The following is a 27,465-nucleotide window of genomic DNA, read 5'->3' as shown; positions in this document are numbered from 1 at the left end:
TTCTTTCAATTCTTCCACTTTGAGAAATATTTTCAAAAGTAACTGAGAAGATGTGATTTTTCCTGGCTCCAATGAAAACTATAGTTCATTCTTTTTCACAATGCACAAATATTAACTGAGTGAAGATTTAGAAAATCAAAATTTGTGCTTTTTTATGTGTTTTCGATATCAATGGTGTATTTGAATAGGGTTTCCAAGGGGCTTATCTCCCCCGAAATGTGGAAAGACAAAGAGTTGCATTAAAAAAAAATATCAATAAAATCAATCATTTGAGGAGATAATTCAAAAAATACTTTTATAATCACAGTATGCCACTGCTTGGTTGTAATTTTTTTCATATAATTATCCATCTATAGTAATATAATAATCAAAAGTTAAATTTAAAACTTATTGAGGAAACAAAAAAAAATAGATATTAGACAAATATTATTTTCTCTATAATATATTCAATATCAATTTCCACAAAATGAATAGTTCATCAATCGAACAAACTGTTATTCAACGTAGGACATTAATTTCTGTTTGGTGGTTCCGATATATACCTTCCCACAAGTGCGCGGTATGGGATAGACCCCTGCTGCTGATAATGGGTCTGTTTTGTCTTTAGCCGACCTGAGGCTTTGATGTATCTTCCTCATGGGTTTGAAGACTGATTCGATGTCGTGTTTGCCCAATAGTTTTATCTTCAAGTGTAGGTTCTAGTGTAGGTATGAGTTCAGGTACAAGTGCAGGTACAAGTACAGGTACAAGTACAGGTACAAGTACAAGTACAAATTCAGATAAAAATTCAGGTACAAATAAAGGTACAAATACAACTGAGTACCTGACAAGGCATAAATACGCTTTACGAAGCCTAAAAGGTAGTCATCGGACAGAAGGCCATAATGGTTAAACCTCTGAAGAAGCTAGCTACTTGCGCCAGCGAAACGTCTGGAAGAAATTTCAAAAATCCACGGCTTTCAAACTCGAAAAGCAATGACACTGTAAAGGATTGTATTTCCATTTTGTGCAATTTGAGTTCATTGTAATGCGGCTGATTATCTGAACTGGGTGAAAAAAGTAATGTATATAATTTTTCTGTCATTCAAACTCAATAATTAATAATCAGCCCAAAAAGTCAATCGATGCAAGATCACGATGAATAAACCTCTGAAGAAGCCAGACACTCGTGCTGGCGAAACGTTAGGATACAGTTTCAAACCATGACGGCCTTCGAACCCGAATGAAGATCGTTACAGCAGAAAACATTTTTCTCATATTAATTTTAGAAGTTTTGGAGCCTTCAGTGTTACTATCTTCATTCGGATTTGAAGACCGTCGAAGTTTAAACGGTCTTCAAACCCAAATGAAGATAGTAACACTAAAAATCTCGGTCTCAAAAGCCTTAACCAATTTTGTAGCCTACATCCCAATTTTCACCAGTGAAGATCATGAAATATCAGTGAAGATATGACCGTCAAATTCATTATTCTGCGTTATTGCGTTCATGTAAACAAGAAGAATATCGGGTCAAGTACTGTTTCTTGAGGTATACCTACCCAATTATTTCGAAAATAAAGGTTGTCACAATCGGCGTCACGATTGAAGAGAATAAAATCCTGGCTGGCAGGCAGTGGTCGAATGGAACCTAAAGTGCCAAACGTTTCGTCTGCTACTGCGGCAGCCATCATCAGTGTCATATGCGTATATTATGAGCCTGAATGTTATATCTCGAAGTCCCAGCAATGACTGAAAAAGAAACGATGATGACGAAGACTTTCGTAAAATAAAATGATAGATGCACATACTTGTATATGGAATTGAGTAAATTAAACTGTGCTCTGAATTTTCTGGATGGAATTTTTAATTTTTTTTTGACACCAACATAATTAAAGTTATTTCTATATTCAAATGACTTGAAATCCAAATAGATAGACTCCTCAACTTCAGAATTGCCAAAAGATCGTTCTTATGAACTGAGTATTCATATACGATCAATATTTTTCAAAACACATTTGCATGAATATAATAATTTTTTTCAGGGTCAATACTCTCCAGTGGCTCTCCCAGAGAAAACACACGACTAGCGCAGTCAAATTAATAGAATTTCGAAATATCACTGAAGAAACTACAGATCCATTAGATTCCTATGAGGACTGGTGGCTCACACCCGTTTTTACGTCAGATAATACCATCATTTACTACTCAGTTTTGATTCTTTTGTTGGTTGTAATAGTATTTACGAGATCTATATCCTTCTATAGATGGTGTATAACTGCTTCTACGAGATTGCACAACCAGATGTTTGATAACATTGTTTATAGCCCGATGAGATTTTTCACCATTAATCCATCTGGTAGAATCCTCAACAGATTCTCCAAAGATATTGGTGCGCTGGATGAAACATTACCCATGACACTTCTTGATACCATTCAGGTGAGCTCATCAATCAAATGTTTATCACTAACTACTCGAAAAAGTGATTTGGTAGAAATTATAATTGCTTTGCGGAAAAAAATTATGAATTTCTTATTATTTCTTCGCTTTATAACCTGTATTTCTATTGATCTTTCTTTAAGTTTGTTCAGATATTCATTCAGAATATTTTTTTCAGATTGCGATATCTGTCGCTGGCATATGCTTGGTGATCGGCTCGCTCAGTGTGTGGATTATGGTACCAACCCTTCTGATTGGCATTTTATTCTACTTTTTGAGGGTTATATTCCTGAGAACCAGCAGAGACGTCAAAAGAGTGGAATCAGTCAGTGAGTTATTTGAGTTTCATACCTGCATTCAAAACCATATATAGTATACGTATTGGTAATAATTCAAAGAAAAAACTTTATTGAGATTTGGTACTCGTTCTTGGTAACTTGTTACAACTAATAACTAACGAAAATCAGAATATACGCTTGAAGCAATATGAATAAGAAATTATACAATGAGGTTTCTGTCTTGTTAGGAATCACAGGTTAAAAGATAAGATCTCGTTAGTCCTTAGCTCGCACAAGTTTCTCAACTTCTAAGAGTTGCTTTTCGTATGGGGGCAACAACTGATTAACGGAAAAAACACATTTTAAAAAGATTTTTTTTTCCTTCAGTCATATCTGGGAGAAGTTGAGCAGACTCCCTACTGATAGAGACATCACTGTCGAATTGTTGAACGGTTTCCTCACTATTTTCTTGATATAAAGCAAGAAAGTAGTACCAGTGCTCAACCTTTTGATTAACGGAGGCACAGGCGCAGGTCGATCCTTGATTTTTTCCATAAATTCAATAATAGGTGCTGAAAAGGGTTACCAAATCAAAAGCTCCTTTCTGGACGCCATCTATAGAAATTTCTAGGAATACCCTACCCATACCAAGCATACCAATAAAAACGAGAAATACGATAACCCTCAGATGTCGAAACTTGTGCGGGCTAAGGATTAACGAGGTCTTACCTGTTAACGTGTGATTCCTAACACGGTTGCTTCAGCAACAATGGTTGCTTCAGTAGGAAAAGTAACAAATTACAGGGATTTACCTTGGGGTTGAAGGTAACAAACCTTACAATTTCTGATTGAAATCCTATCTTCAGAAACAATCCAGGAAACTCAAGGCTTTTGTCTTGACTTCAACTAGACTTCTCTGATTCTTGAGATCCGGGACACTCCACTGGTAGCCACCTTCAATATAAATAAACTGTTGTGGAAAATATCCTGATGACTCTACGATTAGTTTGAATTAACAAATTCAAAAATCAGCTTTTTGATTATTATCCATGATTATCTCAATCGTTGGAACGTATTATGATAGATGATTCACAAAATTTCTGAACATATCAATACTACTTGCCCAATATGTGAAGCCAGGCACATAATGGACCCTTTCAAAGTTCCATCCTCCACACATAGAATCGATATCGGTTCAAAGTTCAGGCAATGCTACCACCTGTTCCGTCAGTCCTTCTGAACATATTCAGGGAGCCCACCGATTGTGAGTACGACATTACTGAAAGTAGATATCTCTGTCTGTAACTCCCTTCTCACTCTACTTTTTCACTATAAAAAACAAGTAAGGTAAGTACACCAAATAAGGCCCACTCAATATTTGTTAGTTATTTTTTAGGTAATTAACCCATGATAGAACTCTCAAAATCGAAGAGAAGATAAATTACATATTTATATTTAATATAAAAATGCTAAATTTTGTCAAATCTATTATAAGTTGTTATTCTCAGGTCTTTAAAAAAGAATTGCTTCTGGGCCTGATTAGGAACACTATGTTCTTTATAAGGCCCATACTATGTACCTAATGAGGCCCACTTTTGAAATACCACAATTAATCAAATCAAGGGTGACAGCAAGTGACACATTTATTTTATAACAAATAATAATAGTCATTGCGAACAGTCTGGACATATGAAAATTATGTCTTTATCATCTTCCAAAAGTCCTACACACTCTTCATGATTATATCCTTTACAGTTGTCGCAAAGTCTAATATCCTTAACAGGCAAAACAATAGCAACTTTCTTTTTTTTTTAGTTGTTTTCAAAGAGTTTTCCCATTTGCCAGTTTTTCCCTTTTCTTGGTTGGTTTTTTGGACCATTTGAAGTAGCTTCATCAAACAATGATTTTGTGACTTCTTGGGTTCGGTAATTAAGGGATTCCTTTCTAGCACACTGTTTTTTTCTAGTTTCTAATTCTGGTGTAACTAACACTTTATTGAAATTAACTGATATTACATTGTCCTCCTCTGAGCTGTCATGTACTGAAAATTCATCGTCAGAACTGTCAAAACTCTCAGAGCTCTCTTCACTTTTTTCCCTTTCGAGTTTTTCTTTCCTTTTCTCTATCAGGAATGGAGCTGCCAATAGGGATATTTGTTGCGGATGTCGAAGATGATGGAATAGTTGAATCTTCTGAATCTAATTTATTTTCTGTTATTTCTGATGGGGTAAAAGCAATGTCAGGAATGATATTCGGATCATACGGGTATATTTCTGTTGCACGAAAACCTGAAATAACATTTGATGGTGCAGTTGCTTTTGGCCACACTTTTGAGAAAATGAGGCCGAACCAAAATTTATTGAGTGTTCGTTCTGGTTCATTTGTCCAGTATGTGATGACTTCGTCATCACACTAAGATTCGAAAGCTTTAAACACCGCCTTATCCATAGGTTATAATTCATGTGTGCAATTACTAGGCAGGCAGAGGAGCGAAATTTCGTGGGACTCAGCTGCATCGACAATACCTGCATCCAAATGAGATGATGCTCCATCAAAAATTAGCAGTACTCTTCCTTCTGGTTTGTACTTAGCAAAATGATGTACCCACTTGATAAAAGTTGGGGTAGTCATACTTCCTTTCTCTTTCATCTCAATAACTGTCTCAGCAGGTAGATTGTCGTGCCATTCATTCTTCTTTCTTTTTCCTTTGAACAATATCATAGCTGAAATCATTTGTCCTATAGCATTTCCACATCTGACAATTGACACATTCTCAGCATGTTCTTGAGAAATTAAATGAACTCGTTTGACACCTTTACGAACATATACCTGTTGTGAATTATGAAGATTTAGGTGGCAACCTTTCTAATCAATATTAAATATGCGTTGAGGGCTTTGCAGGATATCAAGCTTCAACATCTCGTAGCTTTTCAAAATAGCCATTGACTATGAACTTGTTTAATTTGGCGGCTCTAGCTGGAATTGCGATTTTCTTTTGACAACTTCGGGATGCCGACCTAGAAAAAGTTTGAGCCATTTTCGACCAGCTATTTTTTTATCGGTAAAAGGTGGAGGTATTCCGTTTCGTTGGCAATATTGATGGACAGAACGCCTTATCACTGTAGATGTTAAGGGCATTCCAACATCAGCTAGCCTAAAAATTGTTTCACACAACTCAGATTCTTGTTCAAGTGTTGAACATGAAGGACGGCAAAGTTTTTTTCCGTTTTTCCACAAAGCAAATAATTTCTTAGTGTTCGACGGGCAATATTGAATTCTTTGGCGGCTGTTCTTACTGAGATCCCATTTTTGACTGCAAGGCCAAAGCCATTTGTTCTTCAGTTCATAAACCACTGGGCATCTTGAATTTTTTAATAATCTCTCTGAAACAAAGTTCACCAACTTACAAAACGAATTAATGTAGTAGTCCTAACAAGGCCCATCCGTATTATTGCAGTGTTCTTAATAAGGCCCACCCGGGCCTTATTAGCAACACTGACAGTGGCCAATGTTTTTTGGACATTAGAATTATTTACGAAAAATTTACCGGTACCACAGTATAAAAGTAAACACCAGTGAGTTCACTCTCCGCCATATTTGTTCAAGATTCCCCACGGCCGAACTAGAACGCAACCGACTGAATCTGAAACGTTACCAAACTAGCCAAATTGAGGCATGGAATATTATTACAGAGTGAGTCGTTGTAAGTGGTGGTTTTGTATTTGTGAAAAAAGTGTGTCTAGTTTCAAAATAAGCAAGTGTCAAGCTGTGGGTTGCTGTGATTTGCATGGTGATGTCGGCATTCATTTTTTTCGATTTCCAATTGACGAAAAAAGGTATGTTTTTGTATTATTTATTATGTAACACTGAAGCGATGAACATATAACGAAAATCATAAAATAAATTGTTATACACCATATACAGTGAAGTCATTATTATGCAGACTTTTTATTATGAATTTAATTTGATGAAATTGAACTTTACGAATAATATATGCCTTCAGTTCCACTGGAAATCCACAAAGGAAAATAATTGTTGAACCACATCAAGTTTTGATTTGTATCTGTAGGAAAACAATGACTTCCACTGAAATCTTTGCAAAACCAAAGTATCAAATGTATATTCAAATAATCTTTTTTGGAGCCTACTTTCCATTTATATGTTCCAGATAATCTACTATAAATAGCGAATATGTCTTTTCTCAGATTCTGTCATCAATAACAAAAAACATTAGAATTTCATTCGATTGACACACTTCATAATTATCAAACTAGACAACCCAAAACTAACAAATCTGTATTTTATATTGAAGTTTTGATTTACAACAACTAACCCAATAATATAAAAAAAAATATTTCAGAAAAACAATTCAAAGCAAAATGAAATTCTGCAAAAGATTTTGTAGCCATGGCAAAAAGCATACATTCGAACTGGAAACAGCCTGTTGCATACTTTTTCACCAATTCATCCACATCAATACTGGACATAAAAAGTATTATGATTGAAGCTGTTAGGCAAATATCAAAAATTGGATTAAGAGTTAGGGGTATCATTTCAGATTTAGGTTCTAATTTTTATAAACTGTAGAGCAGCCATATTTTTTTGTTGATGAGAAAAAAATATTTTATATCTGCTGAAATATAGCAGAAACCGTTTTTTCGATGACTTTTTAAAATTTGATGAATATACAACGAACAAAAGTCATCTTGAACAACTCTACAACTTGGATAAGGAAAGGCAATATAGACTAGCACCCAAATTTACTGATTCCCATTTATTTCCAACTAACTTTCAAAGGGTGACGGTTAAATTAGCCAGTCAAGTTTTCAGTCATTCGGTAGCTACAGCGATGAATACCTATGCCAGTTTCAATCGGATACCATTAGCAGCAATAGGAACGGCTACATTCATTGAAAAAATGGATAAAGTGTTTGATATTTTAAATTCTAATAGATTTGGCGGTATGAAAGATTTGAATAAAAAATTTTTTTTAGAACATCAAAATAAATTGATTTTCTGAGGAACCGGTCAATCTAATAATAACACTGATGATCTTCAAACAAGACTCAACCTCTGACGGGAGCAAGAAACTCTTTCTAAGGTTCGAAATAGATGAACATTTCAATCTAGCAGACCACATTCATGCAGTCATTGTTCACTGTGGTCGAAGACGAAACGGACTGATTTAAGTTTGACGATAGTCGTGTCACGAAGTGTTCTGGCGCTGTATTGAATCTATTGGAGCCTCTGGAGAGAGAGGACATTGGCAAATCAAAATCTTCAGATGATGTGGTGCTGCTGGTTTTTTTGGGTTTTTCTGCAGCTGAAAAAGCAAATGCGCCACTGAAATCAATGAAGTCGCCCCCGAGCGCCAATTGATTTTTATTGTTGTTTTAATTTTTATCGTTGTTTCATAATTTTTTAGCAAAAGATTCATTGAGGGTGACAGATAACAATTTCGGCATTTCTGAAACTTTGGGAAAACCTACATGGTGAAGGACACTCCTACATATTGACGAGGAATATAAATCAGGACTATGTGGAAAATTATTTCGGTTAATTTAGAAATACTTGTGGAAATGCCAGAAACCCAACTCCTATTCAAATTACCAGAGCTTTCAAAAAAAACATTTACTCTTCAGTATTTCACACAGGCAGAAGGAACTAACTGTCTAGAAGATACTAGTGAAATTCTATCTAGTATTACAGGTGCAGACATAAATAGAATGAACATTCTTATGGAAGTTTCAAAAAATCCCTATAAACCTTTGAGAGTAGAGACAAATGATTATAGAACTCTAGCCACTCCAGAAGGCAACAGATTTGGCTATGTTTGTGGATATCTTTCGAGAAATTGTTTAAGAAAACATTCATAAGAAGTATGTACAAATTTTGCCACGGCGGCTGGTATGACATTGAATAAAACAAATGTAGGTATATAGGCATTTCAAGGCATATAGTAATACAGTAGCCAAACAGTTTGGAAGTTTATATATGCCTCCAGATTCATTTTTATAATGTATCATTTTCATCTAGAGACAGAATTTTTTAATTATTTCAACAATGTATATACCACTGATTGTGATTATTTTCCTTTGGATTATTTATTTTCTCTTTTCACAAGGGTAAGAATTTATTATACTTTGAAATGTGCCAATAGAAATTTGAAAACTGATGTTACAAAAAAATCAAAAACTCATCATTCTGAAAAACCTTCAAAATATATTAGCATAAGTTTTTGACCTAAATTGTATAATCTTACTATATAAAATATTCGTTTATTTCACAACCTTGTTTTATTTTTTATGAATTCCTAAACAGTTCACAATCATATGAGACATTTATTGGGAGCTCCTCGTAGCAAAGATGAAGTCAGATCATGGTCACATATTTTTTGATCGAACCTCATGCAGAGGTGCACAACAGCTCTTAGCCGACACCCTCCTGCCCCGCCACATGCCAGCAAAAAATAAAATCTCGACCTGAAACATCAAAGAGACCGACGGGAGTGAATTTACTTCTGTTTCCTTATGTACGGTGCCGGTACGAAGAAATAGTGATGAAAAAGTAACTTTACTTTATGAACGTGCCTTTTTTCCTCCGCGGCTGGCTCTCGACTTGGTTTCTTTATGTTCAGATTGTTTCACAAACAGTATGAAATGAATAGTGAAAATGAAAGAATAGAATGTAATAACGTTTGCTTCTCTGTAAAAATATAGAAACCAATAAGAATCGTTCACTATTGTTTTTCTGAAGTTGGTAAAACACGGCAGCATCACATGGCTGAAATATGATTTCTGAATGATGATGTTGTTCAAGACTTGCCATCATTTTGACAATTTTTTGCTTTTGCAGCTCGAAGTCCCATTTACACTCACCTATCAGCATCTCTTCAAGGCCTGACCACCATAAGGGCCTTCAAAGCTCAGGATATACTCAAGAAAGAATTCGACAAATACCAAAATTTGAACAGTGCTGCTTTTTATATGTATTTGGCCGCTACGAGAACTTTTGGCTTCTGGTTGGATCTACATTGTGTTGTTTATATTACTTTAGTACTGATTGCATTACTATTCGTCAAAAGCGGTATGTATTTTTTGAAAAATGCTTTTGTAATAATAGAACGAATAACAATAATCAAGTTGGGACATTTTGAACCAAATTTACTTATTTATAATCGTTTGTATAGAAATGTATTCCATCAATATTTAAAAAAAAATGTGAAACATTTCAATATGAAAATTGAATGACTTTTTAGTCATACGAAATATAATATTAAAATTCCTATAGATCATTGAAGTGAATAATAAGTTAGTTTTGAAAATCGTAAAATATTGGTATTATTACGTAATATCATTTGATTGTTTAAGTTGAGTAATCTCCAGAAACACTCGTGTTTGCACAAAAAATTTTCAGAATAAAACGTAACATTGGTACGTTATCAAGTATATGAACAAATTCATGAAAGAAAAGTTATATGAAATGGCGAAAAATCAGGAGGAATTCGTTAATATAAAAGTAATTGATATTTTTACTTCAAAAATACAGTTACTGAAAAAAATATGTCAACTGCACTCAGTAATGAATAGCTACGAGAATCGAATTATGTTAATTTCACTAGTTCGGACTTCTATTGTCTAATATATAAAATGATTTGAAAGCCCTGAAACTACTAAAAAAGAAGAATTGAAAATAAATAGCTGTAAATAACAATTATATTAAGCAAAAAAACCTGAAATGAAATAATAGTGAAATAAAATACAAGAAAAACTAAAACAATTGAACAAAAATTGAAAATGAAGAAATACAAAATGAAAATGAAGATAAAAATAAAAAAGTTGAGAGATTTCAAGCCGAATTAGTTCACGAAGTTTCGATTGTTAGTATCCACAATCGTCTTCGGGTGATAACTGCGAACGGCTGCGAATCGACATTTCACGGGCATCACGAACACTGGCGTATACAGCCGCAATATTTTCTTCGGTCCTCACTCTACGTATGCGTGTAGGTCGACGAAACTGTCCATATATTGGAAGAAGTGCACGATGCAATTTCTTCACCGAGCATGAATTTTGATAATAGAATTCAATAATTTGCAAGCGTTGTTCATTCGTCGATTCATGGTTAAATTATAGACCAAACTGAATAAGTTTGACAATGACACACGACACGATTCACGCGTGATCTGTCAAAAGCAGTGTTTCCAAAAAGATACCAGCAAAAAAATCACTCATCATTAGTATAGATTTGTCACGATATTGTAACATTTAGGTTCTGTTCTATTCAGTTTTCGTTTCATTTTTGTTTTCTGAGGAATAAACTGAGATGGTGACGTCAGGTTATCACATAAATTCAGTTCAAATATACATATAGCCCATTCTTGAGATTCACCACATGAAAAAATCTCCAGTTCAAATTTAGATTCAACTCTATATAGAAATTGTTTTTGTGTGAACTTCAATTGTGAGCATCCATATAGGATACTCCTGAGTGGGTGAAATCCATGACAACTTCTTTTACGAAGACGCAATTAAGGGGATCAACAGAGGACTCCATTCACAAATAATGAAGATTAACGAGGCTTACCAAAGCGGTCTCACATCCGAACGAAATTCGTCCTCTGGTTTATTACAGAACATTTGATATTTTGTTCCACTTTCAAAAATAGGCAATATCTTTGAACTTTTGCAATTTTTATGGGATCGTCTTTGAATCAAATGAAAATTTTATTGTAGTAATGAATGAACCACATACAATCATAAAATATTAATAAAAACTATTCGATCAGATGAAATGTTTCGGGAATGTTTTGAGGTTATACAGAAAACAGTACAATTTGTGAAAATTGAGTATAGTATAGAATGTATTCCTGAAGTAACCCATCTGGAATCGACTCTGAATTCATTTGAACAACAAAACATCCTTGATATTCAAACTCTTCATGAAAAGAGAATATGTATATTCATACCAGAAGTGTTCAAGAAATATAAATGTCCATAATTGCGATACCAAATGAATGAAGTGTTTCAATATAGACCAATCCACCAGCCTATTATAAAACCAATGTGTTGTTATTCATGATCGCTCAGCTGAACGAATGAAAAATACAAAGCGTCTAGAGAAATTTAAAAACGAATTTTGATTTTGGAGGAATAAACTATCACAAAGTTTTTTTCTATTGGAAAAGTGACTATCTGCAAAAAAATGTTGTTGAGTAATGTTGTTTTTGTTTATTTTTCCAAAGATCTGATTCGATAATTTCAAAAATTCGAACAATTTCACAGAAAGCTTTGGCGGAAACATGGGTCTGGCTCTAACTCAAGCCATGGGCCTGACCGGAATGTTCCAGTGGGGCATGCGACAATGGAGCGAACTGGAAAACCAGATGACTTCCGTGGAAAGGGTTCAGGAATACGCCGATCTGAAACCAGAAAAACAAGAAGACACTGTTAAGGAACCGCCGAAATTCTGGCCAGAAACAGGCAAGATCGAATTTAGAGACATGTCTCTTCGATACTCCCCTGATGATCCTTGCGTTCTAAAGAACCTCAATTTCATCATCAGAGCCAAGGAGAAAGTTGGTATTGTAGGAAGAACAGGAGCAGGAAAATCGTCTCTTATACAAGCTCTTTTTCGTTTGGCAAGCATAGAGGGTAGTATTTTGATAGACGATGTTGACACAAGGACAGTAGAGCTGAAGAAACTCAGGTCGAAGATATCTATCATCCCACAGGAACCTGTTTTGTTTTCGGGGACACTCAGAAATAATTTGGATCCATTCAACGAGTTCAGCGATGAGGTAGATATCATTTATATCATTTAGACTACATATATCATAAGAATATTATTATAAATATTTCTGTTATATCTCACACATACAACATTCCTGATATGTTAAGAATTTTCAACGGCGAGTCTTTTTATTCCAAAGTTCTGAATGTTGAATCCACATTGTATGTTTTTTCTGGGCTTGACCATTCCAGTTCAATATTTTCTCTCTTGGGAAATACATTATTATCATTATGATCACTGTTATTATACAGGCTGATTCACGGTGGATGGCACATTAGACGTTTCTGGTGAACCAGACAACGGATCACTTTGAAAATTCAATGGAGGGCATATTCGGACATTCTCTAGCCAACTAAAATATTTTCGACAATGCGGTGTTGCCGCTTCTATTAGAAAGCAGTAGCAACTTTGATTTTTCAAATAGAACACTCTGTATATAATATTATTTTTGGAATCTCCAACAATTGCCCGACAACTATTCTTGATATTTCCCTATACCTATCTGTTACCGTTTTCGAAATAAAAAATTAATTTCAATTTTTTCTTCGAAAATCATGACTTCTAAAAATACCGATATCTTTTAGTTAAGAAGTACTATGATATCGAAATTTGGTTTGGAGTTAGGTGATACTTGGACACTTTCCACACGTCAGCCTGATCTCCGTTACTTCAATACAGGGTGGTAAAAAAAATACAGTTTTTTCGTTTGCTTGAAAAAGTTGCTGAAATTTGATTATTTTAAATAGAACACCCTGTATATTATTGAAAATTCGGAAAGCTGCTGAAATTTGCTTCCTTTCTATGTATATCATACCTATACCTAACTAGTCAAGTTTCGGACTTATGAACATTTATTTGTGAAAATGTCCCTTCAGAATGGTATTTCCATTCGGTATTTGGTAAGCAGGCCATGATTACTATTTGACAGTGGCGTTGTGACATTCTCCTAATAATATCGACATTTTCGTCACTTCAGAAGTTGCAAATACCTTCAAAACGATGGAACAAAACTATTCAAACGAAGTTCTTATGAATTTGTTTATTATTTTTGGACAGTGTGACAAAATTATAAGCAGAACATGTAGAAAGTTCAATGAAATGTATCCGAATCTACCGCCAATGAACCTCAAGAAATTTATACGAATTCAGAACAATTTCAATATGTTTGGATAAACTTTAAAAAAGCACCAAGAAACTTGAAATTGGAAATATTGATATGAATAATTATAAAAAAGTGAGACAATCATGTGGAATATTTCAAAATATGTTCGAATCGCTGGCCGTTCACTTCCAAGCACTTTAAAATGCGAATGTTGACTGCTTTCGTGGTGGCAGATCTGATTTCATTGGGATCCAAATCTTCAAATGTTTGGGCAATCCTTTCTAACAATTCATCTCTCGAACGCACGGGTATTTTGTAAACTTTTTCTTTAAACATTCCCCACAAATAAAAATCTAATGGATTAAGATCGGGTGATCTCGCTGGCCAATTCCATGGTCCTAAGCGCCTCATCCACCGATCGTCAAATAGTCTATCCAGTTCTGCGCTCACTCCTCTTGTGCAATGTGCAGGAGCTCCGTCTAGTTGGTACCAACATTTTCGATAATCTTCGAGTGGCAGATTATCCACGAAACTGTCTACAGTATTCTCCAAAATATTCAGGTAGCTTCTGGATGTTAATGACTCCTCGTATATCACGTACCTCAATTTGTTGTCCATCAACATGCAGAAGACATTAAAACTGAATTTTTTTTGAAATCCGGCTTCTTTTGTGACGTGAGGATTTTCACTGGACCAATAATGACGATTTTTTCTATTGAAAATCCCTTCTCTCGAAAATTCGATTCATCAGTCCAAATAATTTTATTTAAAAAAAGTGGATCTTCTTGAATGCGTGTCAACAACATTTCACAAAATTCTTCTCTCTGTTGAGGATCTTGAGGCTTCATTGCTTGAATTTTGGTGAATTTATAATCATGCATTTTATGTCTTCGCAAGATTCTTTGAACCGATGAATATTTTATACCCGAATCTTCTTCAGCACTTCTTATCGATGACTCGGGAAATGCGTGAAAATATGCTAAGACATTAATCTGCTTGTCTTTGAAAGTTACGGGTCGAGGCAAGTTTCTTGGTGCTTTTAAAGCATTGAAATTGTTCTGAATTGGTATAAATTTCTTGAGGTTCATTGGCGGTAGATTCGGATACATTTATTTCATTGAACTTTCTACATGTTCTGCTGATAATTTTGTCACACTGTCCAAAAATAATAAACAAATTCATAAGAACTTCGTTTGAATAGTTTTGTTCCATCGTTTTGAAGGTATTTGCAACTTCTGAAGTGACGAAAATGTCGATATTATTAGGAGAATGTCACAACGCTACTGTCAAATAGTAATCATGGCCTGCTTACCAAATACCGAATGGAAATACCATTCTGAAGGGACATTTTCACAAATAAATGTTCATAAGTCCGAAACTTGACTAGTTAGATATAGGTATGATATACATAGAAAGGAAGCAAATTTCAGCAGCTTTCCGAATTTTCAATAATATACAGGGTGTTCTATTCAAAATAATCAAATTTCAGCAACTTTTTCAAGCAAACGAAAAAAACTGTATTTTTTTACCACCCTGTATTGAAGTAACGGAGATTAGGCTGACGTGTGGAAAGTGTCCAAGTATCACCTAACTCCAAACCAAATTTCGATATCATAGTACTCCTTAACTGAAAGATATCGGCATTTTTAGAAGTCATGATTTTCGAAGAAAAAAATTGAAATTAATTTTTATTTCGAAAACGGTAACAGATAGGTATAGGAAAATATCAAGAAAAGTTGTCGGGCAATTGTTGGAAATTCCAAAAATAATATTATATACAGAGTGTTCTATTTGAAAAATCAAAGTTGCTACTGCTTTCTAATAGAAGCGGCAACACCGCATTGTCGAAAATATTTTAGTTGGCTAGAGAATGTCCAAATATGGCCTCCATTAAATTTTCAAAGTGATCCGTTGTCTGGTTCACCAGAAACGTCTAATGTGCCATCCACCGTGAATCAGCCTGTATAGACAATATGAAAATCAATAATTTATTCCACACAAATACTGTATTCGAATTTGATGAAAGTTAGTATCTATTCACCATCACAATTTGAAACTCATCTAGTATTATAAGTGTTAACGGGACTGCATTTTTACTTTCTTCTGCTGTTTTTATATTCTCCAATCTTGATGTATTTGAGAACTACGTGAGATTTTATCTAGTGATAGAAGAAATGTATAAATAAAAAAATCATAAATAAAAATTTTTCTGTCATCTTCCAATAACTCATTTGTATTGAAAATACATTATTTCAGCTACTATGGAATGCTCTTGATGAAGTGGAATTGAAGACCGCCGTCGGCGATCTCCCTTCAGGTCTGGACAGTAAAATGGCCGAAGGCGGAACCAACTTCAGCGTGGGTCAAAGACAACTGGTTTGCCTCGCTAGAGCCATTTTAAGAGACAACAAAATCTTGGTCTTGGACGAAGCCACGGCTAACGTGGATCCACACACAGACGGTCTCATCCAGGAAACCATCAGGAAAAAATTTGCCAAATGTACAGTATTGACAATAGCTCACAGGTTGCACACCATCATGGATTCAGATAAGGTGCTAGTGATGGATGCAGGACGAAAAGCAGAGTTTGACCATCCTCATCTTCTGCTGCAAAACGAAGCAGGTGTATTTTATTCGTTGGTGATGCAAACTGGGAAAGCTACCGCCAAAAATTTGATGACCATAGCGGAAGAAACTTACGAAGCAACACACAGTCAGTGTAGTCGAGAGTAGCTGAAGAAAAATTGTGGTCAAGATGGGAAGAGGTGTCTTACTGATTGTGGAAAAAATTTGTGTAAGTTTTGGTGAGTTTTTTACTGCTTTGCAGATCTTCTTTCTCAATATTTATGAAGAGGAGATATATGTAATATAGCACAAGAGTAACATGGCCTATACAAACTTCAGTAACCTTATGTACCCTTGTTTCTTTCGAACGATTTACTGCTGTCCAGTTTTATGTGAAGGAAGGGCCATGGAGGTGAGTTCATCAATGAAGTACCCAGTCAAAATCGTATCGTGAAAATCAGTTTGTTGGTCGTCGTCTGCAGGTTTGTCAGCCTAACGTTTAGTCCATGATTGCGGTGGACATCATCAAAGGCGATGAAGTAACGGACGCGGTATTATCGTTGTCCTCTCTGCATGTATTACTTTTCCAGTGTCTGTTTATGGTTTAATTAAATTGGTGGTGGGCATGGTGTCATCCCCAAAACCTTTGTTGAATGATCTAAGTTGTGCGCATTTCAGGGCAGGCAGCCGGATTTCATACCGTCTCCTTTCCGACTGAAATTTTCTTCTTGTTTATGAATCTTCATTGCCTACCTGTGTAATCTTGGATGATAGTTTCGGATCTTAACCAGCACCTGTGTGTCACTGAACGAGATACCATTTGTGCCTTCTTTGAGTGCATGTTGGGCTACAGCTAATTTGTCGGTCTACCAGAAAAAACAATTTCTTTTGCGTTCGGAGGGATATCTCTATGATAGTTTTTGTTGACTTGAACATTGCGTTTTGTTTCTCCAAAATTCTTCCAATCTGGCCCGTAACATTTCCAATGAACTGAACACTTTTGAATGATACTAATGAAAATAATAAGAACTAACGGTTAAAAACTTCGTGTTCAAGTACACAATATGGCACTGGAATTCATCACCTTGTTACTGCTGAATCTGTTGATGGTTATGTCAAAATTACTCTGATATGATACAGTGACTGTCAGCTCAGCTTAATTATCAGATATTCATAATTTTGCCTTGTTGATTCGAGTTCTTTTTTCGTTCATTTTCTGATGATCTATTTCTCCTATCTATGATTTATACACTTCAAGAGCGTATGAACATGGGTTTGTATTACGTACAAGGAAAAACCACTCGTATTTTTCACGAGAATCAAATATAAACGAGACTTTTCGACCTTCTGGCACAATAGTGGACGGAGAACGTTCCCACTATGTTTGTTGTTGGGTAGGTTTTTCAGGAGTAAGGGAAGCACATGGTCTAGCCTCCTCGACTCTCTCAGTGTCCACCGTGCCGATGTAGGAGCAAGATGTACATCCGTCAATTGCGCAACGTGTTGTAATCAACTTCCTCGCCGCAGAAGGCGTAAAACCTGCCGAAATCTTGAAGAGATTGACTGTCCAGTTCGGGTAAGAGACACTGTCGTGAACCAGAGTGTTTGCATGGCATAAACAGTTCGTGGAAGGTTGTGATCGTATTGAAAATGAGAGAATAACCACAGACCTCGCACCAGCATTACAGCGAACAACATCAGCAATGTTCGACAGCTTATTGAAGATGACAGACGTCGTACCACTTCTGAAATTGCAAGTGAGGTCGGGATAAGTTATGGGAGCACTTACTCCATACTCACAGAGGAGCTAGGGTACCGTAAGATGTGCAGCAGGTGGGTTCCTCACCTTCTCACAGCTGATCAGAAATCGCATCGTCTGCAGGTGTGTGGGCGTCTTCTTGCACGATTTCAGGAACAAGGAGACCAATTTCTCACTCACATTATCACCTGTGATGAAACATGAGTGTACCACTACACCCCAGAGTCTAAAACAAGCGAGAACCTGGACCAGTGAAAGCCAAGGTTTTGGGTCCCGTATTTTTGACCAGCGTGGATTGCTGTATCTCGATTTTTGGCACGAGCGCAGGACAATTAATGCGGCCTACTAGTGCGACGTTTTGAATGAGGTCCGACTTGCATATCGCCGCAAAAGACGAGACCTATCGATCAGGGAATTGGTTCTTCTCTATGACAATGCTCGCCCCCATACAGCAGCCTTGACTAGGGAAAAATTGGAACAACTAGGGTGGGAAACTTCGCAACATCCTCCTTACAGTCCAGACCTGTCACTCTGTGACTTCCATGTGTTTGGCCCTCTCAAACAAGCTTGGGGAGGCCAAAGATTCGATAGTGATGCTGAGGTTGAAGCCTACGTGCGCAATTGGCTGCAGACACGACCTTCATCTTTCTACCTGAAAGTTGAAACCAAAAGTTGACATATATGAGTAAATTATGCTCATTTTGAATATTTAATATATTGATTTTCTGTTGAGGTTCACTTTCTGTTTCGGAATTGAATACAAAATCAGAGTAATTTTATTTTTTCTGATATTGCTTGAAGGGAAAGGAATGAATGACAGATGGTTGATTTTTGTATAGAAATGTGTTGCTCTGAAAACTAAAGTTGACGTGTTTCACGATATTTTTCGAGTCACAATATCAAATGACTCATTCTGAGTGGCTATTATTATTTGAAATGCACTGTATTTTCATGTTAATTGCTGTTGTTAATTGTATGAACTGAATTCCAATGGATTATTGGAGCATTATGTTGGTTAAATATTGGCTACTAATACAACTCAGAAATGATCAATTGAAATATGCGAATGCCATTTTTTTAACAAATTTCGAATGAGATTTATTTAATAATTAGTAAACCATTCACATTTATTTTTCAGTTTCAGTTCGTCTGCTTTGTCCAATAGAGGTTACATCATATTTTCAGCAGGAAGTCAACTGTCGAAGATGAGTCATAAAAATTGAAATAGAAATAATCTATATCATATAAGCTACCATTCTGTACATACTTGTTCAATAGACACCTACACAGTGTAAAGCAATAGTTTCATTACCAATTCATTTTCCCAAAATGATATTGCCTCAATGAAAAAAAATGTATTTTTCCTATAGTGAAAAATGTACAAGAAAGCTTAGAATTTATACGGATATTTTTCTTGAAGTTCCGGAGGCAAAGTCATTGAATACGACAAGTTACTGATGAATAGTAATAGTGCCGAATTTATTGGAACTATTCGTTCCCCACCCTTAGGCTCATACAAGCTAATAAGCCTGATGTAGTCCTTCTCGACCACCAGAGCAAAACGATATTTGTCGTGGAGTTTTCAGCTCCTGGCGAGACAAATATCGTCAGAAAAGAGGAGGAAAAACGGATAAAATATCGAGATTTTCTCTATCCAGATCACTCTGTCAAGATGATTGTTCTGATTATTGGAGTCCTTGGTGGAATGATGCCCTTTCTACTCTCAAATCATTCTTGGCTCACTGCGCTTGCTCAGGGCACATGATTTTTGGACTCAATGACCACTTACCCCGCGGTGTGGGGAGTGGTCATTAGTTGATAATTAATGCTGGCGCGCCTTCCCGAATATATCGGTGCTTCGAGGGATATGGCCTGACCAGCGCACACTACGGTGGAAAAAAAATCCTAAGAGAAAAAATATTGAATTGGAATAATAATAATAATAATAATATTTCATTCACCATTCACGATACATAGTGTATATATGGTAAGTCAATCAATAATCAGAATTAATACTAGGTATAAATTTAAAAATGTTAATATTTATACAAGACGTCACTAAAAAGAAAAAAATGAAATAAATTTATACATACATATAAACACATACACAATTGAAATATATAAAAACGTATACAGATCTAGTTCATATTTTATTTTTCAGAAATTATCGTCTAAAAATTCTTGGAAACTATAGTAGCATTTCTCTAATAGCAAGTCTTTAACTTTCTTTTGAAATATGATGTTACTTCCAGTCCGTTTGAGTGATTCTGGTAGTTTATTGTGATATATGATTGCATTGTAATCCGGAGACCTCTCATAGAATGTCGTTCTATGTTTAGGAATTTTCAATAAGTTGCCGTGTCTGGTGTTATATTCATGTTTCTCAGAATTACACGAATAACTATCTATATTCTGTTTGGCAAAGATAATACATCGAAAAATGTACACAGCAGGCACCGTAAGAATTTTATTTTCTTTAAAGATAGATCGACAACTGTCTTGATAATTCAAGTTAAAAATCAGTCTTACTAAACGCTTTTGGGAAACAAACACTCTCAAGAATTCTCTTGCTCGACCCCATGCCAATATATTCATATTGATATGTGCATATGCCATAGCATAGTAAATGCTTAGCAAGCCTGCTATATTCAAGGTTGATTTCATTTGTTTAATAGCGAAATAGGCTTTATTTAGTTTTGAACATACACTTTCAATGTGTCTACTCCAATTTATACTCTCATCTAAATGAGTGCCTAAAAATTTAGTTTCCATGGAGGGTTGGATGTCGTCAATTACAAAAAGTTCGTTGGGTAATAATTTTCGGTGAAAAAATTTGACTATTACCGATTTGGACGTGTTTAGAATTAAATTATTTCTCTGACACCAGGATGAAAATTGATTTACAACCATTTCCAGTTTAACTGCAAGCTGTTCTGCATCCTGATCGAATATTGTTATCGTTGTGTCGTCGGCAAACATGGTAACATGAACGTTTTCTAAATATTGTGGAAGATCATTTACATAAAGAAGAAACAGCAGTGGCCCAAGAACTGAACCCTGTGGTACCCCAAGTTTCACAGCCTGACTGTGTGAAATTGAATTATTGCATCTCACTATCATGGTTCTATCTGTCATATATGATTGTATCCACTTTATTATACTGGCTGGAAGTCCTAGAGGCGCCAATTTATCTATTAAAGTTTCAATACACACTGTATCAAAGGCTTTTGACAAGTCGAAAAATAATGATAGGACATATTTGTTGCTGTCAATCTCTTTATATATATAATTAAGCAAGTGACACGAGGCTGTTTCAATCGACCTGTTTTGCCTGAAACCATGCTGAGAAGTACTTACTAATTTATTCTTTTCTAAGTGATAAATCACTCTTGTAGACACTATTTTTTCAAACAATTTCGATAAAGAACTGAGAAGAGAAATTTGCCTGTAGTTGTCAACTACTTTTAGGTCACCTTTTTTGTGCAGAGGAATTACCAATGCTTTTTTAAATTTATCTGGAAAGAACCCTTGTATAAGTGATTGATTCATTAGGTATATAAATGGTTTTAGTATTAAGTCAATATTTTTTATAACTATAATCGATAATTCATCATAGCCTGAAGATGTCTTATTTTTCATTCTATTAAGACAATCCACTACTTCATATTCTGTGATAGGGTAAGATGGGTATGGATAATTGATGGTGACATTTTCTACTCTAGTACAGGGAAGAGACATATTCTGACCAAAATGATTTAACATTGCGGAATCTGATGCATTAGCGAAATGCTCAGCAAAAGTTAATGCAACTTTGTGTGGGTCAGAGATAACGGTATCCTTCTGCTGAAGAATGATTTTTTCTTTTCCATCTTTCTTTTTTATACCTAATTCATTATTAATAATTTTCCAGGTCAAGTCTAGTAAAAAGAAACATACAAGGTAAATTCAACAATATCACATTCAGAGCTTTGGATTACAAAGACTCGCCGCTAAAAATATATGAAAACATATAAAAATGTAAAATATAAGAGAAATTTGAATTGAAGGGGTTATATTTTTTTTAGGAGTGATTAATTTGTGGGAAAGAAAGATTTTGGCTTTGTACTACTCCATCTTGATAAGAGAAATATTAATTACAATATTTTTATGAGATATCTTCTGAAAATAATTCATCTGTTGAATAAAAACATCTTGTAACAAGTGATTTTTTGAGTTGCTTTTTGAAAGTCAATAACGAAGAAAAGTTTTTCAATTCATTTGGTGATTTATTAAATACACCCAAGCTATCATTAGCAGGAGAGCTGAAATGTACTATTTTTTTTTTAATTGGTACATGGAAGTGATTTTGAGAACGAGTATTTATTTGATGTATATCAGAATTCTTCAAAAATCTATATCTATTCTTGAAAATATAGATACACAATTCAAAAATATATAACGATGGCAGTGTTAGGCTTTCGTATTTGCTGAAAAAACTTTTACAGCTCTCGGTACTAGGCACATTCATGATACACCTGATAACTTTTTTTGTACAATGAAAACTTCCTGAGACGTGGTTAACCATTCCCAGAAACAAATACCATAGCGCATACGACTCTCTTCTTGCCCGTAATATACTATCAGCAATTAAGAATGTACCGTTATCAAATTTTTCAGAAGATAGCACTGCGAATGAAGCGCTAATATCAGATTCGAACAATGTACTTTCCAGTCGGGATATTTTCTTGTTTGTGGAATGTTGTTTGTTACATCATATGGCACTTGTTTAAAAAATGATTGAACAGATTTTCCACTGTTTCGGCATTGTCTATAGGCTCCACCGTCAACGGAAAGAGAAATATTATTCGAAGAATAACCTTTTTTGGTTAACTACTTCACTATGGTCAAACATGTTTTATTCAAGGTGTCGGCGTTAGATGTTCTATTGTGATAAAACAACGTTTTCTTATTTCTACAAGACGGCGATGTTTGTATTTTGCTGATTTGTAAATGACATTCAATTCAGAAAATTGTTTCAATATCCTGTATAAATCCTTCAAATTAGAGCTTGAAATTTTCACTTCTGAATCCACCCAACACTCATTTTCTGAACGTAAAAAAATACTTCGAGCTTACGCAGTAAACTGGAAGAACTAAAAAAAGCCTTTTCTAAACCTGAATAGAGTTCTCCATCATAATTTTTGGTTTTATTCAGATTGTGAAAAATGAAAACATTCGAAAATGATCGATAAAAACTCTATTTCCTCCACTAAAAACTGTTTTCATTTGATTTCTTACTGTTCAGGATTTTCTCAATCACAACACGGAGTAAAATAACACTATTTTTCCAAGAAAGTTATTGTGGTCTTGACCAGGAGTTGGAAGCAATAAGTGAACATTTTTGAAGTGATAACTATCACAAATATTTTTCAAAAACTCTTCTTTTCGAATAATTATCATTCCATTCAGGCAAATAGGGAGGTTATTATATCATAGACCACAGAACAACATCGTAACAATTTGAAAATCTTTGAAGATGAAATCTCTAAGACATCAATGACATTTAACCAATAGCAGAAAAAGAGGAATACTACTTCATGTCTGCTTAAGCCAACAGCTGCCAATCATCATCACCCAAAAAAGTAATGAAATGTAGAAATAGTTACAGGTTTTTAATGTTTGATTTATAGGAAAGTTCATATTCAAAAATATGTAAAACAAACATGACTATCATGAATAACCAAAGTATTTTGGGAAAATTGCAGATTTCTATGTAGTAACAGCAGGAAAAATTAATTTCATTGATTTTATTCATATGGCCATCTCGAGAAGGTGATTATTTCTTCGCAGCATCGTGTCTTTTATTGGTCAAGATTGTATTACTATGTTAAAATTCAAACACTGATCTGTTTTGTTTGGAATCACTCTTATGAGCTGTCTTTTGAAAGTCTAGATGTTTGAGCCATGAGGGTCAGATAATTGAATAAACTTCTTCAGATTGACACATCATTGGAGTTTCATTACATGAGAATATAGAATAGAAAGCATATTAGTTCAGAAAGATTCATGAATTATCTGTTCTCTCATGAAGAGCCCATCCTGTACAATCGGCGATAAGAACTTTTGCGTCATATTATTTTATTTGACTTCAACTCATAAAGACTAAAAATCCTCAAAAATCAATTATGATGCGATAAATAAAGATAAATTTCAGATTACTGATAATGATATCAATGGAATATTATTCATTATGTAAGACGAATCCGACAGTCAGTCATTCTGAGTTTGGTGATTGCGATATTAGTATTTAATATGTGACTTTGGACTGACTGTCGATAAAATGTAAGTATCACAAAATTGCTATTTTGAATCCATTGAAACATTCGAAGAATTTTTCAAGTGTACATGTATAATGGAGTGTTGAAAATCATAGCTCAAACACAACGTATTTACGATTCAACACCAGAAAGCGCTGTTTCGACCCACCATACATCTTATCAGTAGTGCTAGGCTGAACCACAAATGCATTGCTGTTCTCGGCTGTCCTCAAAGGATAAGTCTGAGTAAATAAGGACGATGAAATCTCTTCTAATGAAAGTGCCATCTATGGGATCGATAGAGGACTTAATTGTCGTCACATGTCGACGATATTTATATGATAACTGGGATAGTTCTTTGAGGACAGTTCAGTCCAGCAATGCATATTTTTCCAGAAAATAAGTTGGAAACATTTGATTATGTATACAGGGTGTTCCTTAATGATAATCTTAATGTTCCTTAATGAATATTCAAGAGTGTAAATTTACAAGAAAAACTATTGATGGTTGTTATATAAACTGTGGTCCAAAAATATTTCATTACGGAATTACGAGGTGTTGAATTTTCAAGAAGAAAAATTGAAATGATTCAATATTTCCGAAACCATTTGAGATATTTCAGTGATATTTGGTGAGAAGTGACAGTTGATGAAATTTTATAGTTGACAATAAAAATATAATTTTCATTGTCAACGATCTCGTGGATACAAGAATTGAATTGGATATCTTTGAAGAAAAAAATGATATGCCTATCGATTTTTCCCAAATAAAATTCATTTGTTAACTCCTCGTTCAAATTGAGTAATAAAGTCCACCAAAGGTTTTTCCTATTATACGTAATTTTCTGAGTGGAAAAAATCCTTGTATGGTACGTGAAATTATTCACGTACCATACATGTTATTGTATCTGAATGTGACTCTGAGTCTAACCCGTGCAGAATTACCATTTTTGTATTTTGACATCTCCGAGCAGTAGGAATTCGATTGAACGGTGGAAAACAATATTTAAGCCAAGTTGAGAGTTGAACTGGATTCAATTGAACCTGTATATTGAACTCTATATGGAATAAAATGCGCAACAGCAGTATTTTAACATTTTAGTGAAGTTTAGCCGAAGCTACTATTATTCATAACCTGATTGCCAAAAAAATATCTAGAAATTTTCTTAAAATACTGCATGATAATGAAATGTAATAGACGTCCGATGACGGGTAAGAAATGGTCAAATTTATGGATTTCTGATGTGACACGACAGCAAGATTTTCCGATAGACAAATAGAAGGAATATCCATTGTTGAATTTCAGTAGGAAGATTGAAGCATTTTCAATCCAATTTATCAGAATATCAGTTCTTGCTTGTATGATTAATTCAGTGTGAGTTTTGTGGAAAAAAATTGCAGGTCAAGGTATTCTATGGAAAAAAGTTTACCTTCAACTTGGTTGACATGAAGGAGAAGGCATATAGGTAATTCAGCATTTTTTTTGATTACATCTTCAATTTTTCAATGAACTGATGGATGTAGCTATAACTATGTGGCAGGAGATCATTATAAAAAATGTATTCGTTTGTAAATGTTCTTATAGGACAAAACTGCAGTAACGTTAGTTACAAATACAAGTGGTATAAAAACTGTGAAAGTTTTATTTCTCATTTTTCATGACTTCAATTTTTCAATTTCTGAAATTGATATTTCTTACAATTATTATTTCCAGATAAGACTGCAGATTGTGAAGATTGAGTTCAGTCGATCATGGAGGAGGAAAAACTCATAGATGGAAAGCCACTGAAGAAAAATCCTGTAGATAGATCAAATATAATATCAGAAATATGTTTTTGGTTAGTATATATTTATCAATCTTCAAAAAAAAAAAGAAAATGACGAAATAGTGAAAACCATAACTATGAATAACTATAGACTATAAATAACTACGAATAACTATAGACCAGTCGCTTTGCTATCAGTGATATCAAAAATCATGGAGAGAATCGTAAACCAACATATCCTCAAATATTTGAAAGACTTCAACATCTTGAGTGTTCATCAATATGGCTTCAGAAACAAATATCAACAGGCGACCTTCTATCGTATGTCACCCATATTTGGAATAACGCAATCGAGAAACATGGAGAGTCAAGAGCTGTTGCGCTTGATATGTTTGAGGCCTCTGACCGTGTGTGGCATGAGGGTTCGAAGCTATGGCTTGTCGAATCATTTTTGTCTATGGCTCCTCCAGCTTCCAGAAACAATGCTGGTGTTTCTCAGGAATCTACATTGTCAATCTATAATTCAAAATATGCTTTATTATCAAAGAATAATATCTTGTTGACAAAGCCTGTAAAAATAAAATTAATTAAATTAATTTATATGAATAACATTTAGGTAATTATTTACTTAGTATACATAGTATACGTAGTCACTACTTTATAAAATTGAATTGTTAAAAAGCAATCAGTCACTCATTTAAAATTTAAAATATAATAAACAATAGTAGGTATATGATATCGAAATGTAAAGTTTTGGTATATTTATTATGTCTATTATATTCCCATAATATTCTTCCAAACTATAATAGGTTCTATCGGAAAGAACTCTTTTTACAGCTTTTCTGAAGCCAGTGTTGGACTGTATATTTTTGATATAATTTGGACGGTGGTTGTACATCTTGCAGCCGTTATATATATAATGGAGTCCTCCACTGAAGTGGAATATGGTAAAGGTAGTTTGATATGGTCACTTTGGCAGGTGGCATATCTACTATCTGTAATGAAATTTTGTTTATGTTTATAAATGAGACACACAGTTTCAAGTATAAATATACACACTACCGTGAGGAGGTTATGTTGCTTGAAGTGAACTCTACACGAATCAAGCGAAATTTTAATTTACAACCCTCTTTCTATTATATATCAACGATTTATTGGGAAAAACCAAGAATCTAATATATTGCTTTGCTGGCGACAGTACGCTTGTTTCGTCATTCAATTTGGATTCCAAGACATTGGCGGCGGATGAACATCTTTACCGGCAGCAGGTGGTTGCATATCTTATTGAAGATCTAGAAGTAATTTTGAAGTGGGGTGAAAATGACCATGTTCAATTCAGTGCCACAAAAACCCAGGAATCGGTTTTCTCCAAAAAGATGAATGTCTCCGAACCGGATATAATAATGTCAGGTCAGACAATTTCACTTTCTGCTTCGATAAGTTTGTTGGGGGTTGAAATGGACACCAATATATCTTGGCACAATCACGTCGCT

The 27,465-nt window shown here is 34.7% G+C and overlaps 2 protein-coding genes across 6 annotated transcripts in view; both read left to right on the top strand.

Annotated features, from left to right (window-relative positions):
- LOC111504628 (probable multidrug resistance-associated protein lethal(2)03659) overlaps positions 1-19,207 on the top strand; it is a 44,114-nt gene extending 24,907 nt beyond the window's left edge. For all 5 annotated transcript variants that reach the window (XM_074175008.1, XM_074175010.1, XM_074175009.1 and 2 more), the window contains exons 7-12: positions 2,022-2,415; positions 2,594-2,744; positions 9,549-9,779; positions 11,978-12,492; positions 15,844-16,391; positions 19,050-19,207. In XM_074175008.1, the coding sequence (XP_074031109.1) occupies positions 2,022-2,415; positions 2,594-2,744; positions 9,549-9,779; positions 11,978-12,492; positions 15,844-16,320 (1,768 nt within the window). In that variant the 3' untranslated portion in view covers positions 16,321-16,391; positions 19,050-19,207. The remainder of the gene's footprint in view (positions 1-2,021; positions 2,416-2,593; positions 2,745-9,548; positions 9,780-11,977; positions 12,493-15,843; positions 16,392-19,049) is intronic.
- Positions 19,208-24,088: 4,881 nt separating this feature from the next.
- LOC111515174 (probable multidrug resistance-associated protein lethal(2)03659) overlaps positions 24,089-27,465 on the top strand; it is a 31,297-nt gene continuing 27,920 nt past the window's right edge. The window contains 2 exon segments of the mRNA XM_074174999.1: positions 24,089-24,232; positions 25,921-26,044. Of these exon segments, the coding sequence (XP_074031100.1) occupies positions 25,959-26,044 (86 nt within the window). The 5' untranslated portion in view covers positions 24,089-24,232; positions 25,921-25,958.

This window comes from Leptinotarsa decemlineata, unplaced genomic scaffold (assembly GCF_025532065.1).
Source record: "Leptinotarsa decemlineata unplaced genomic scaffold, Ldec_3_MD MMD2_tig00000882_RagTag_RagTag, whole genome shotgun sequence".
NCBI classification, from domain to species: domain Eukaryota; kingdom Metazoa; phylum Arthropoda; class Insecta; order Coleoptera; family Chrysomelidae; genus Leptinotarsa; species Leptinotarsa decemlineata.
Note: the sequence above shows the minus strand (reverse complement) of the source record. Positions and strands in the feature narration are given on the sequence as shown.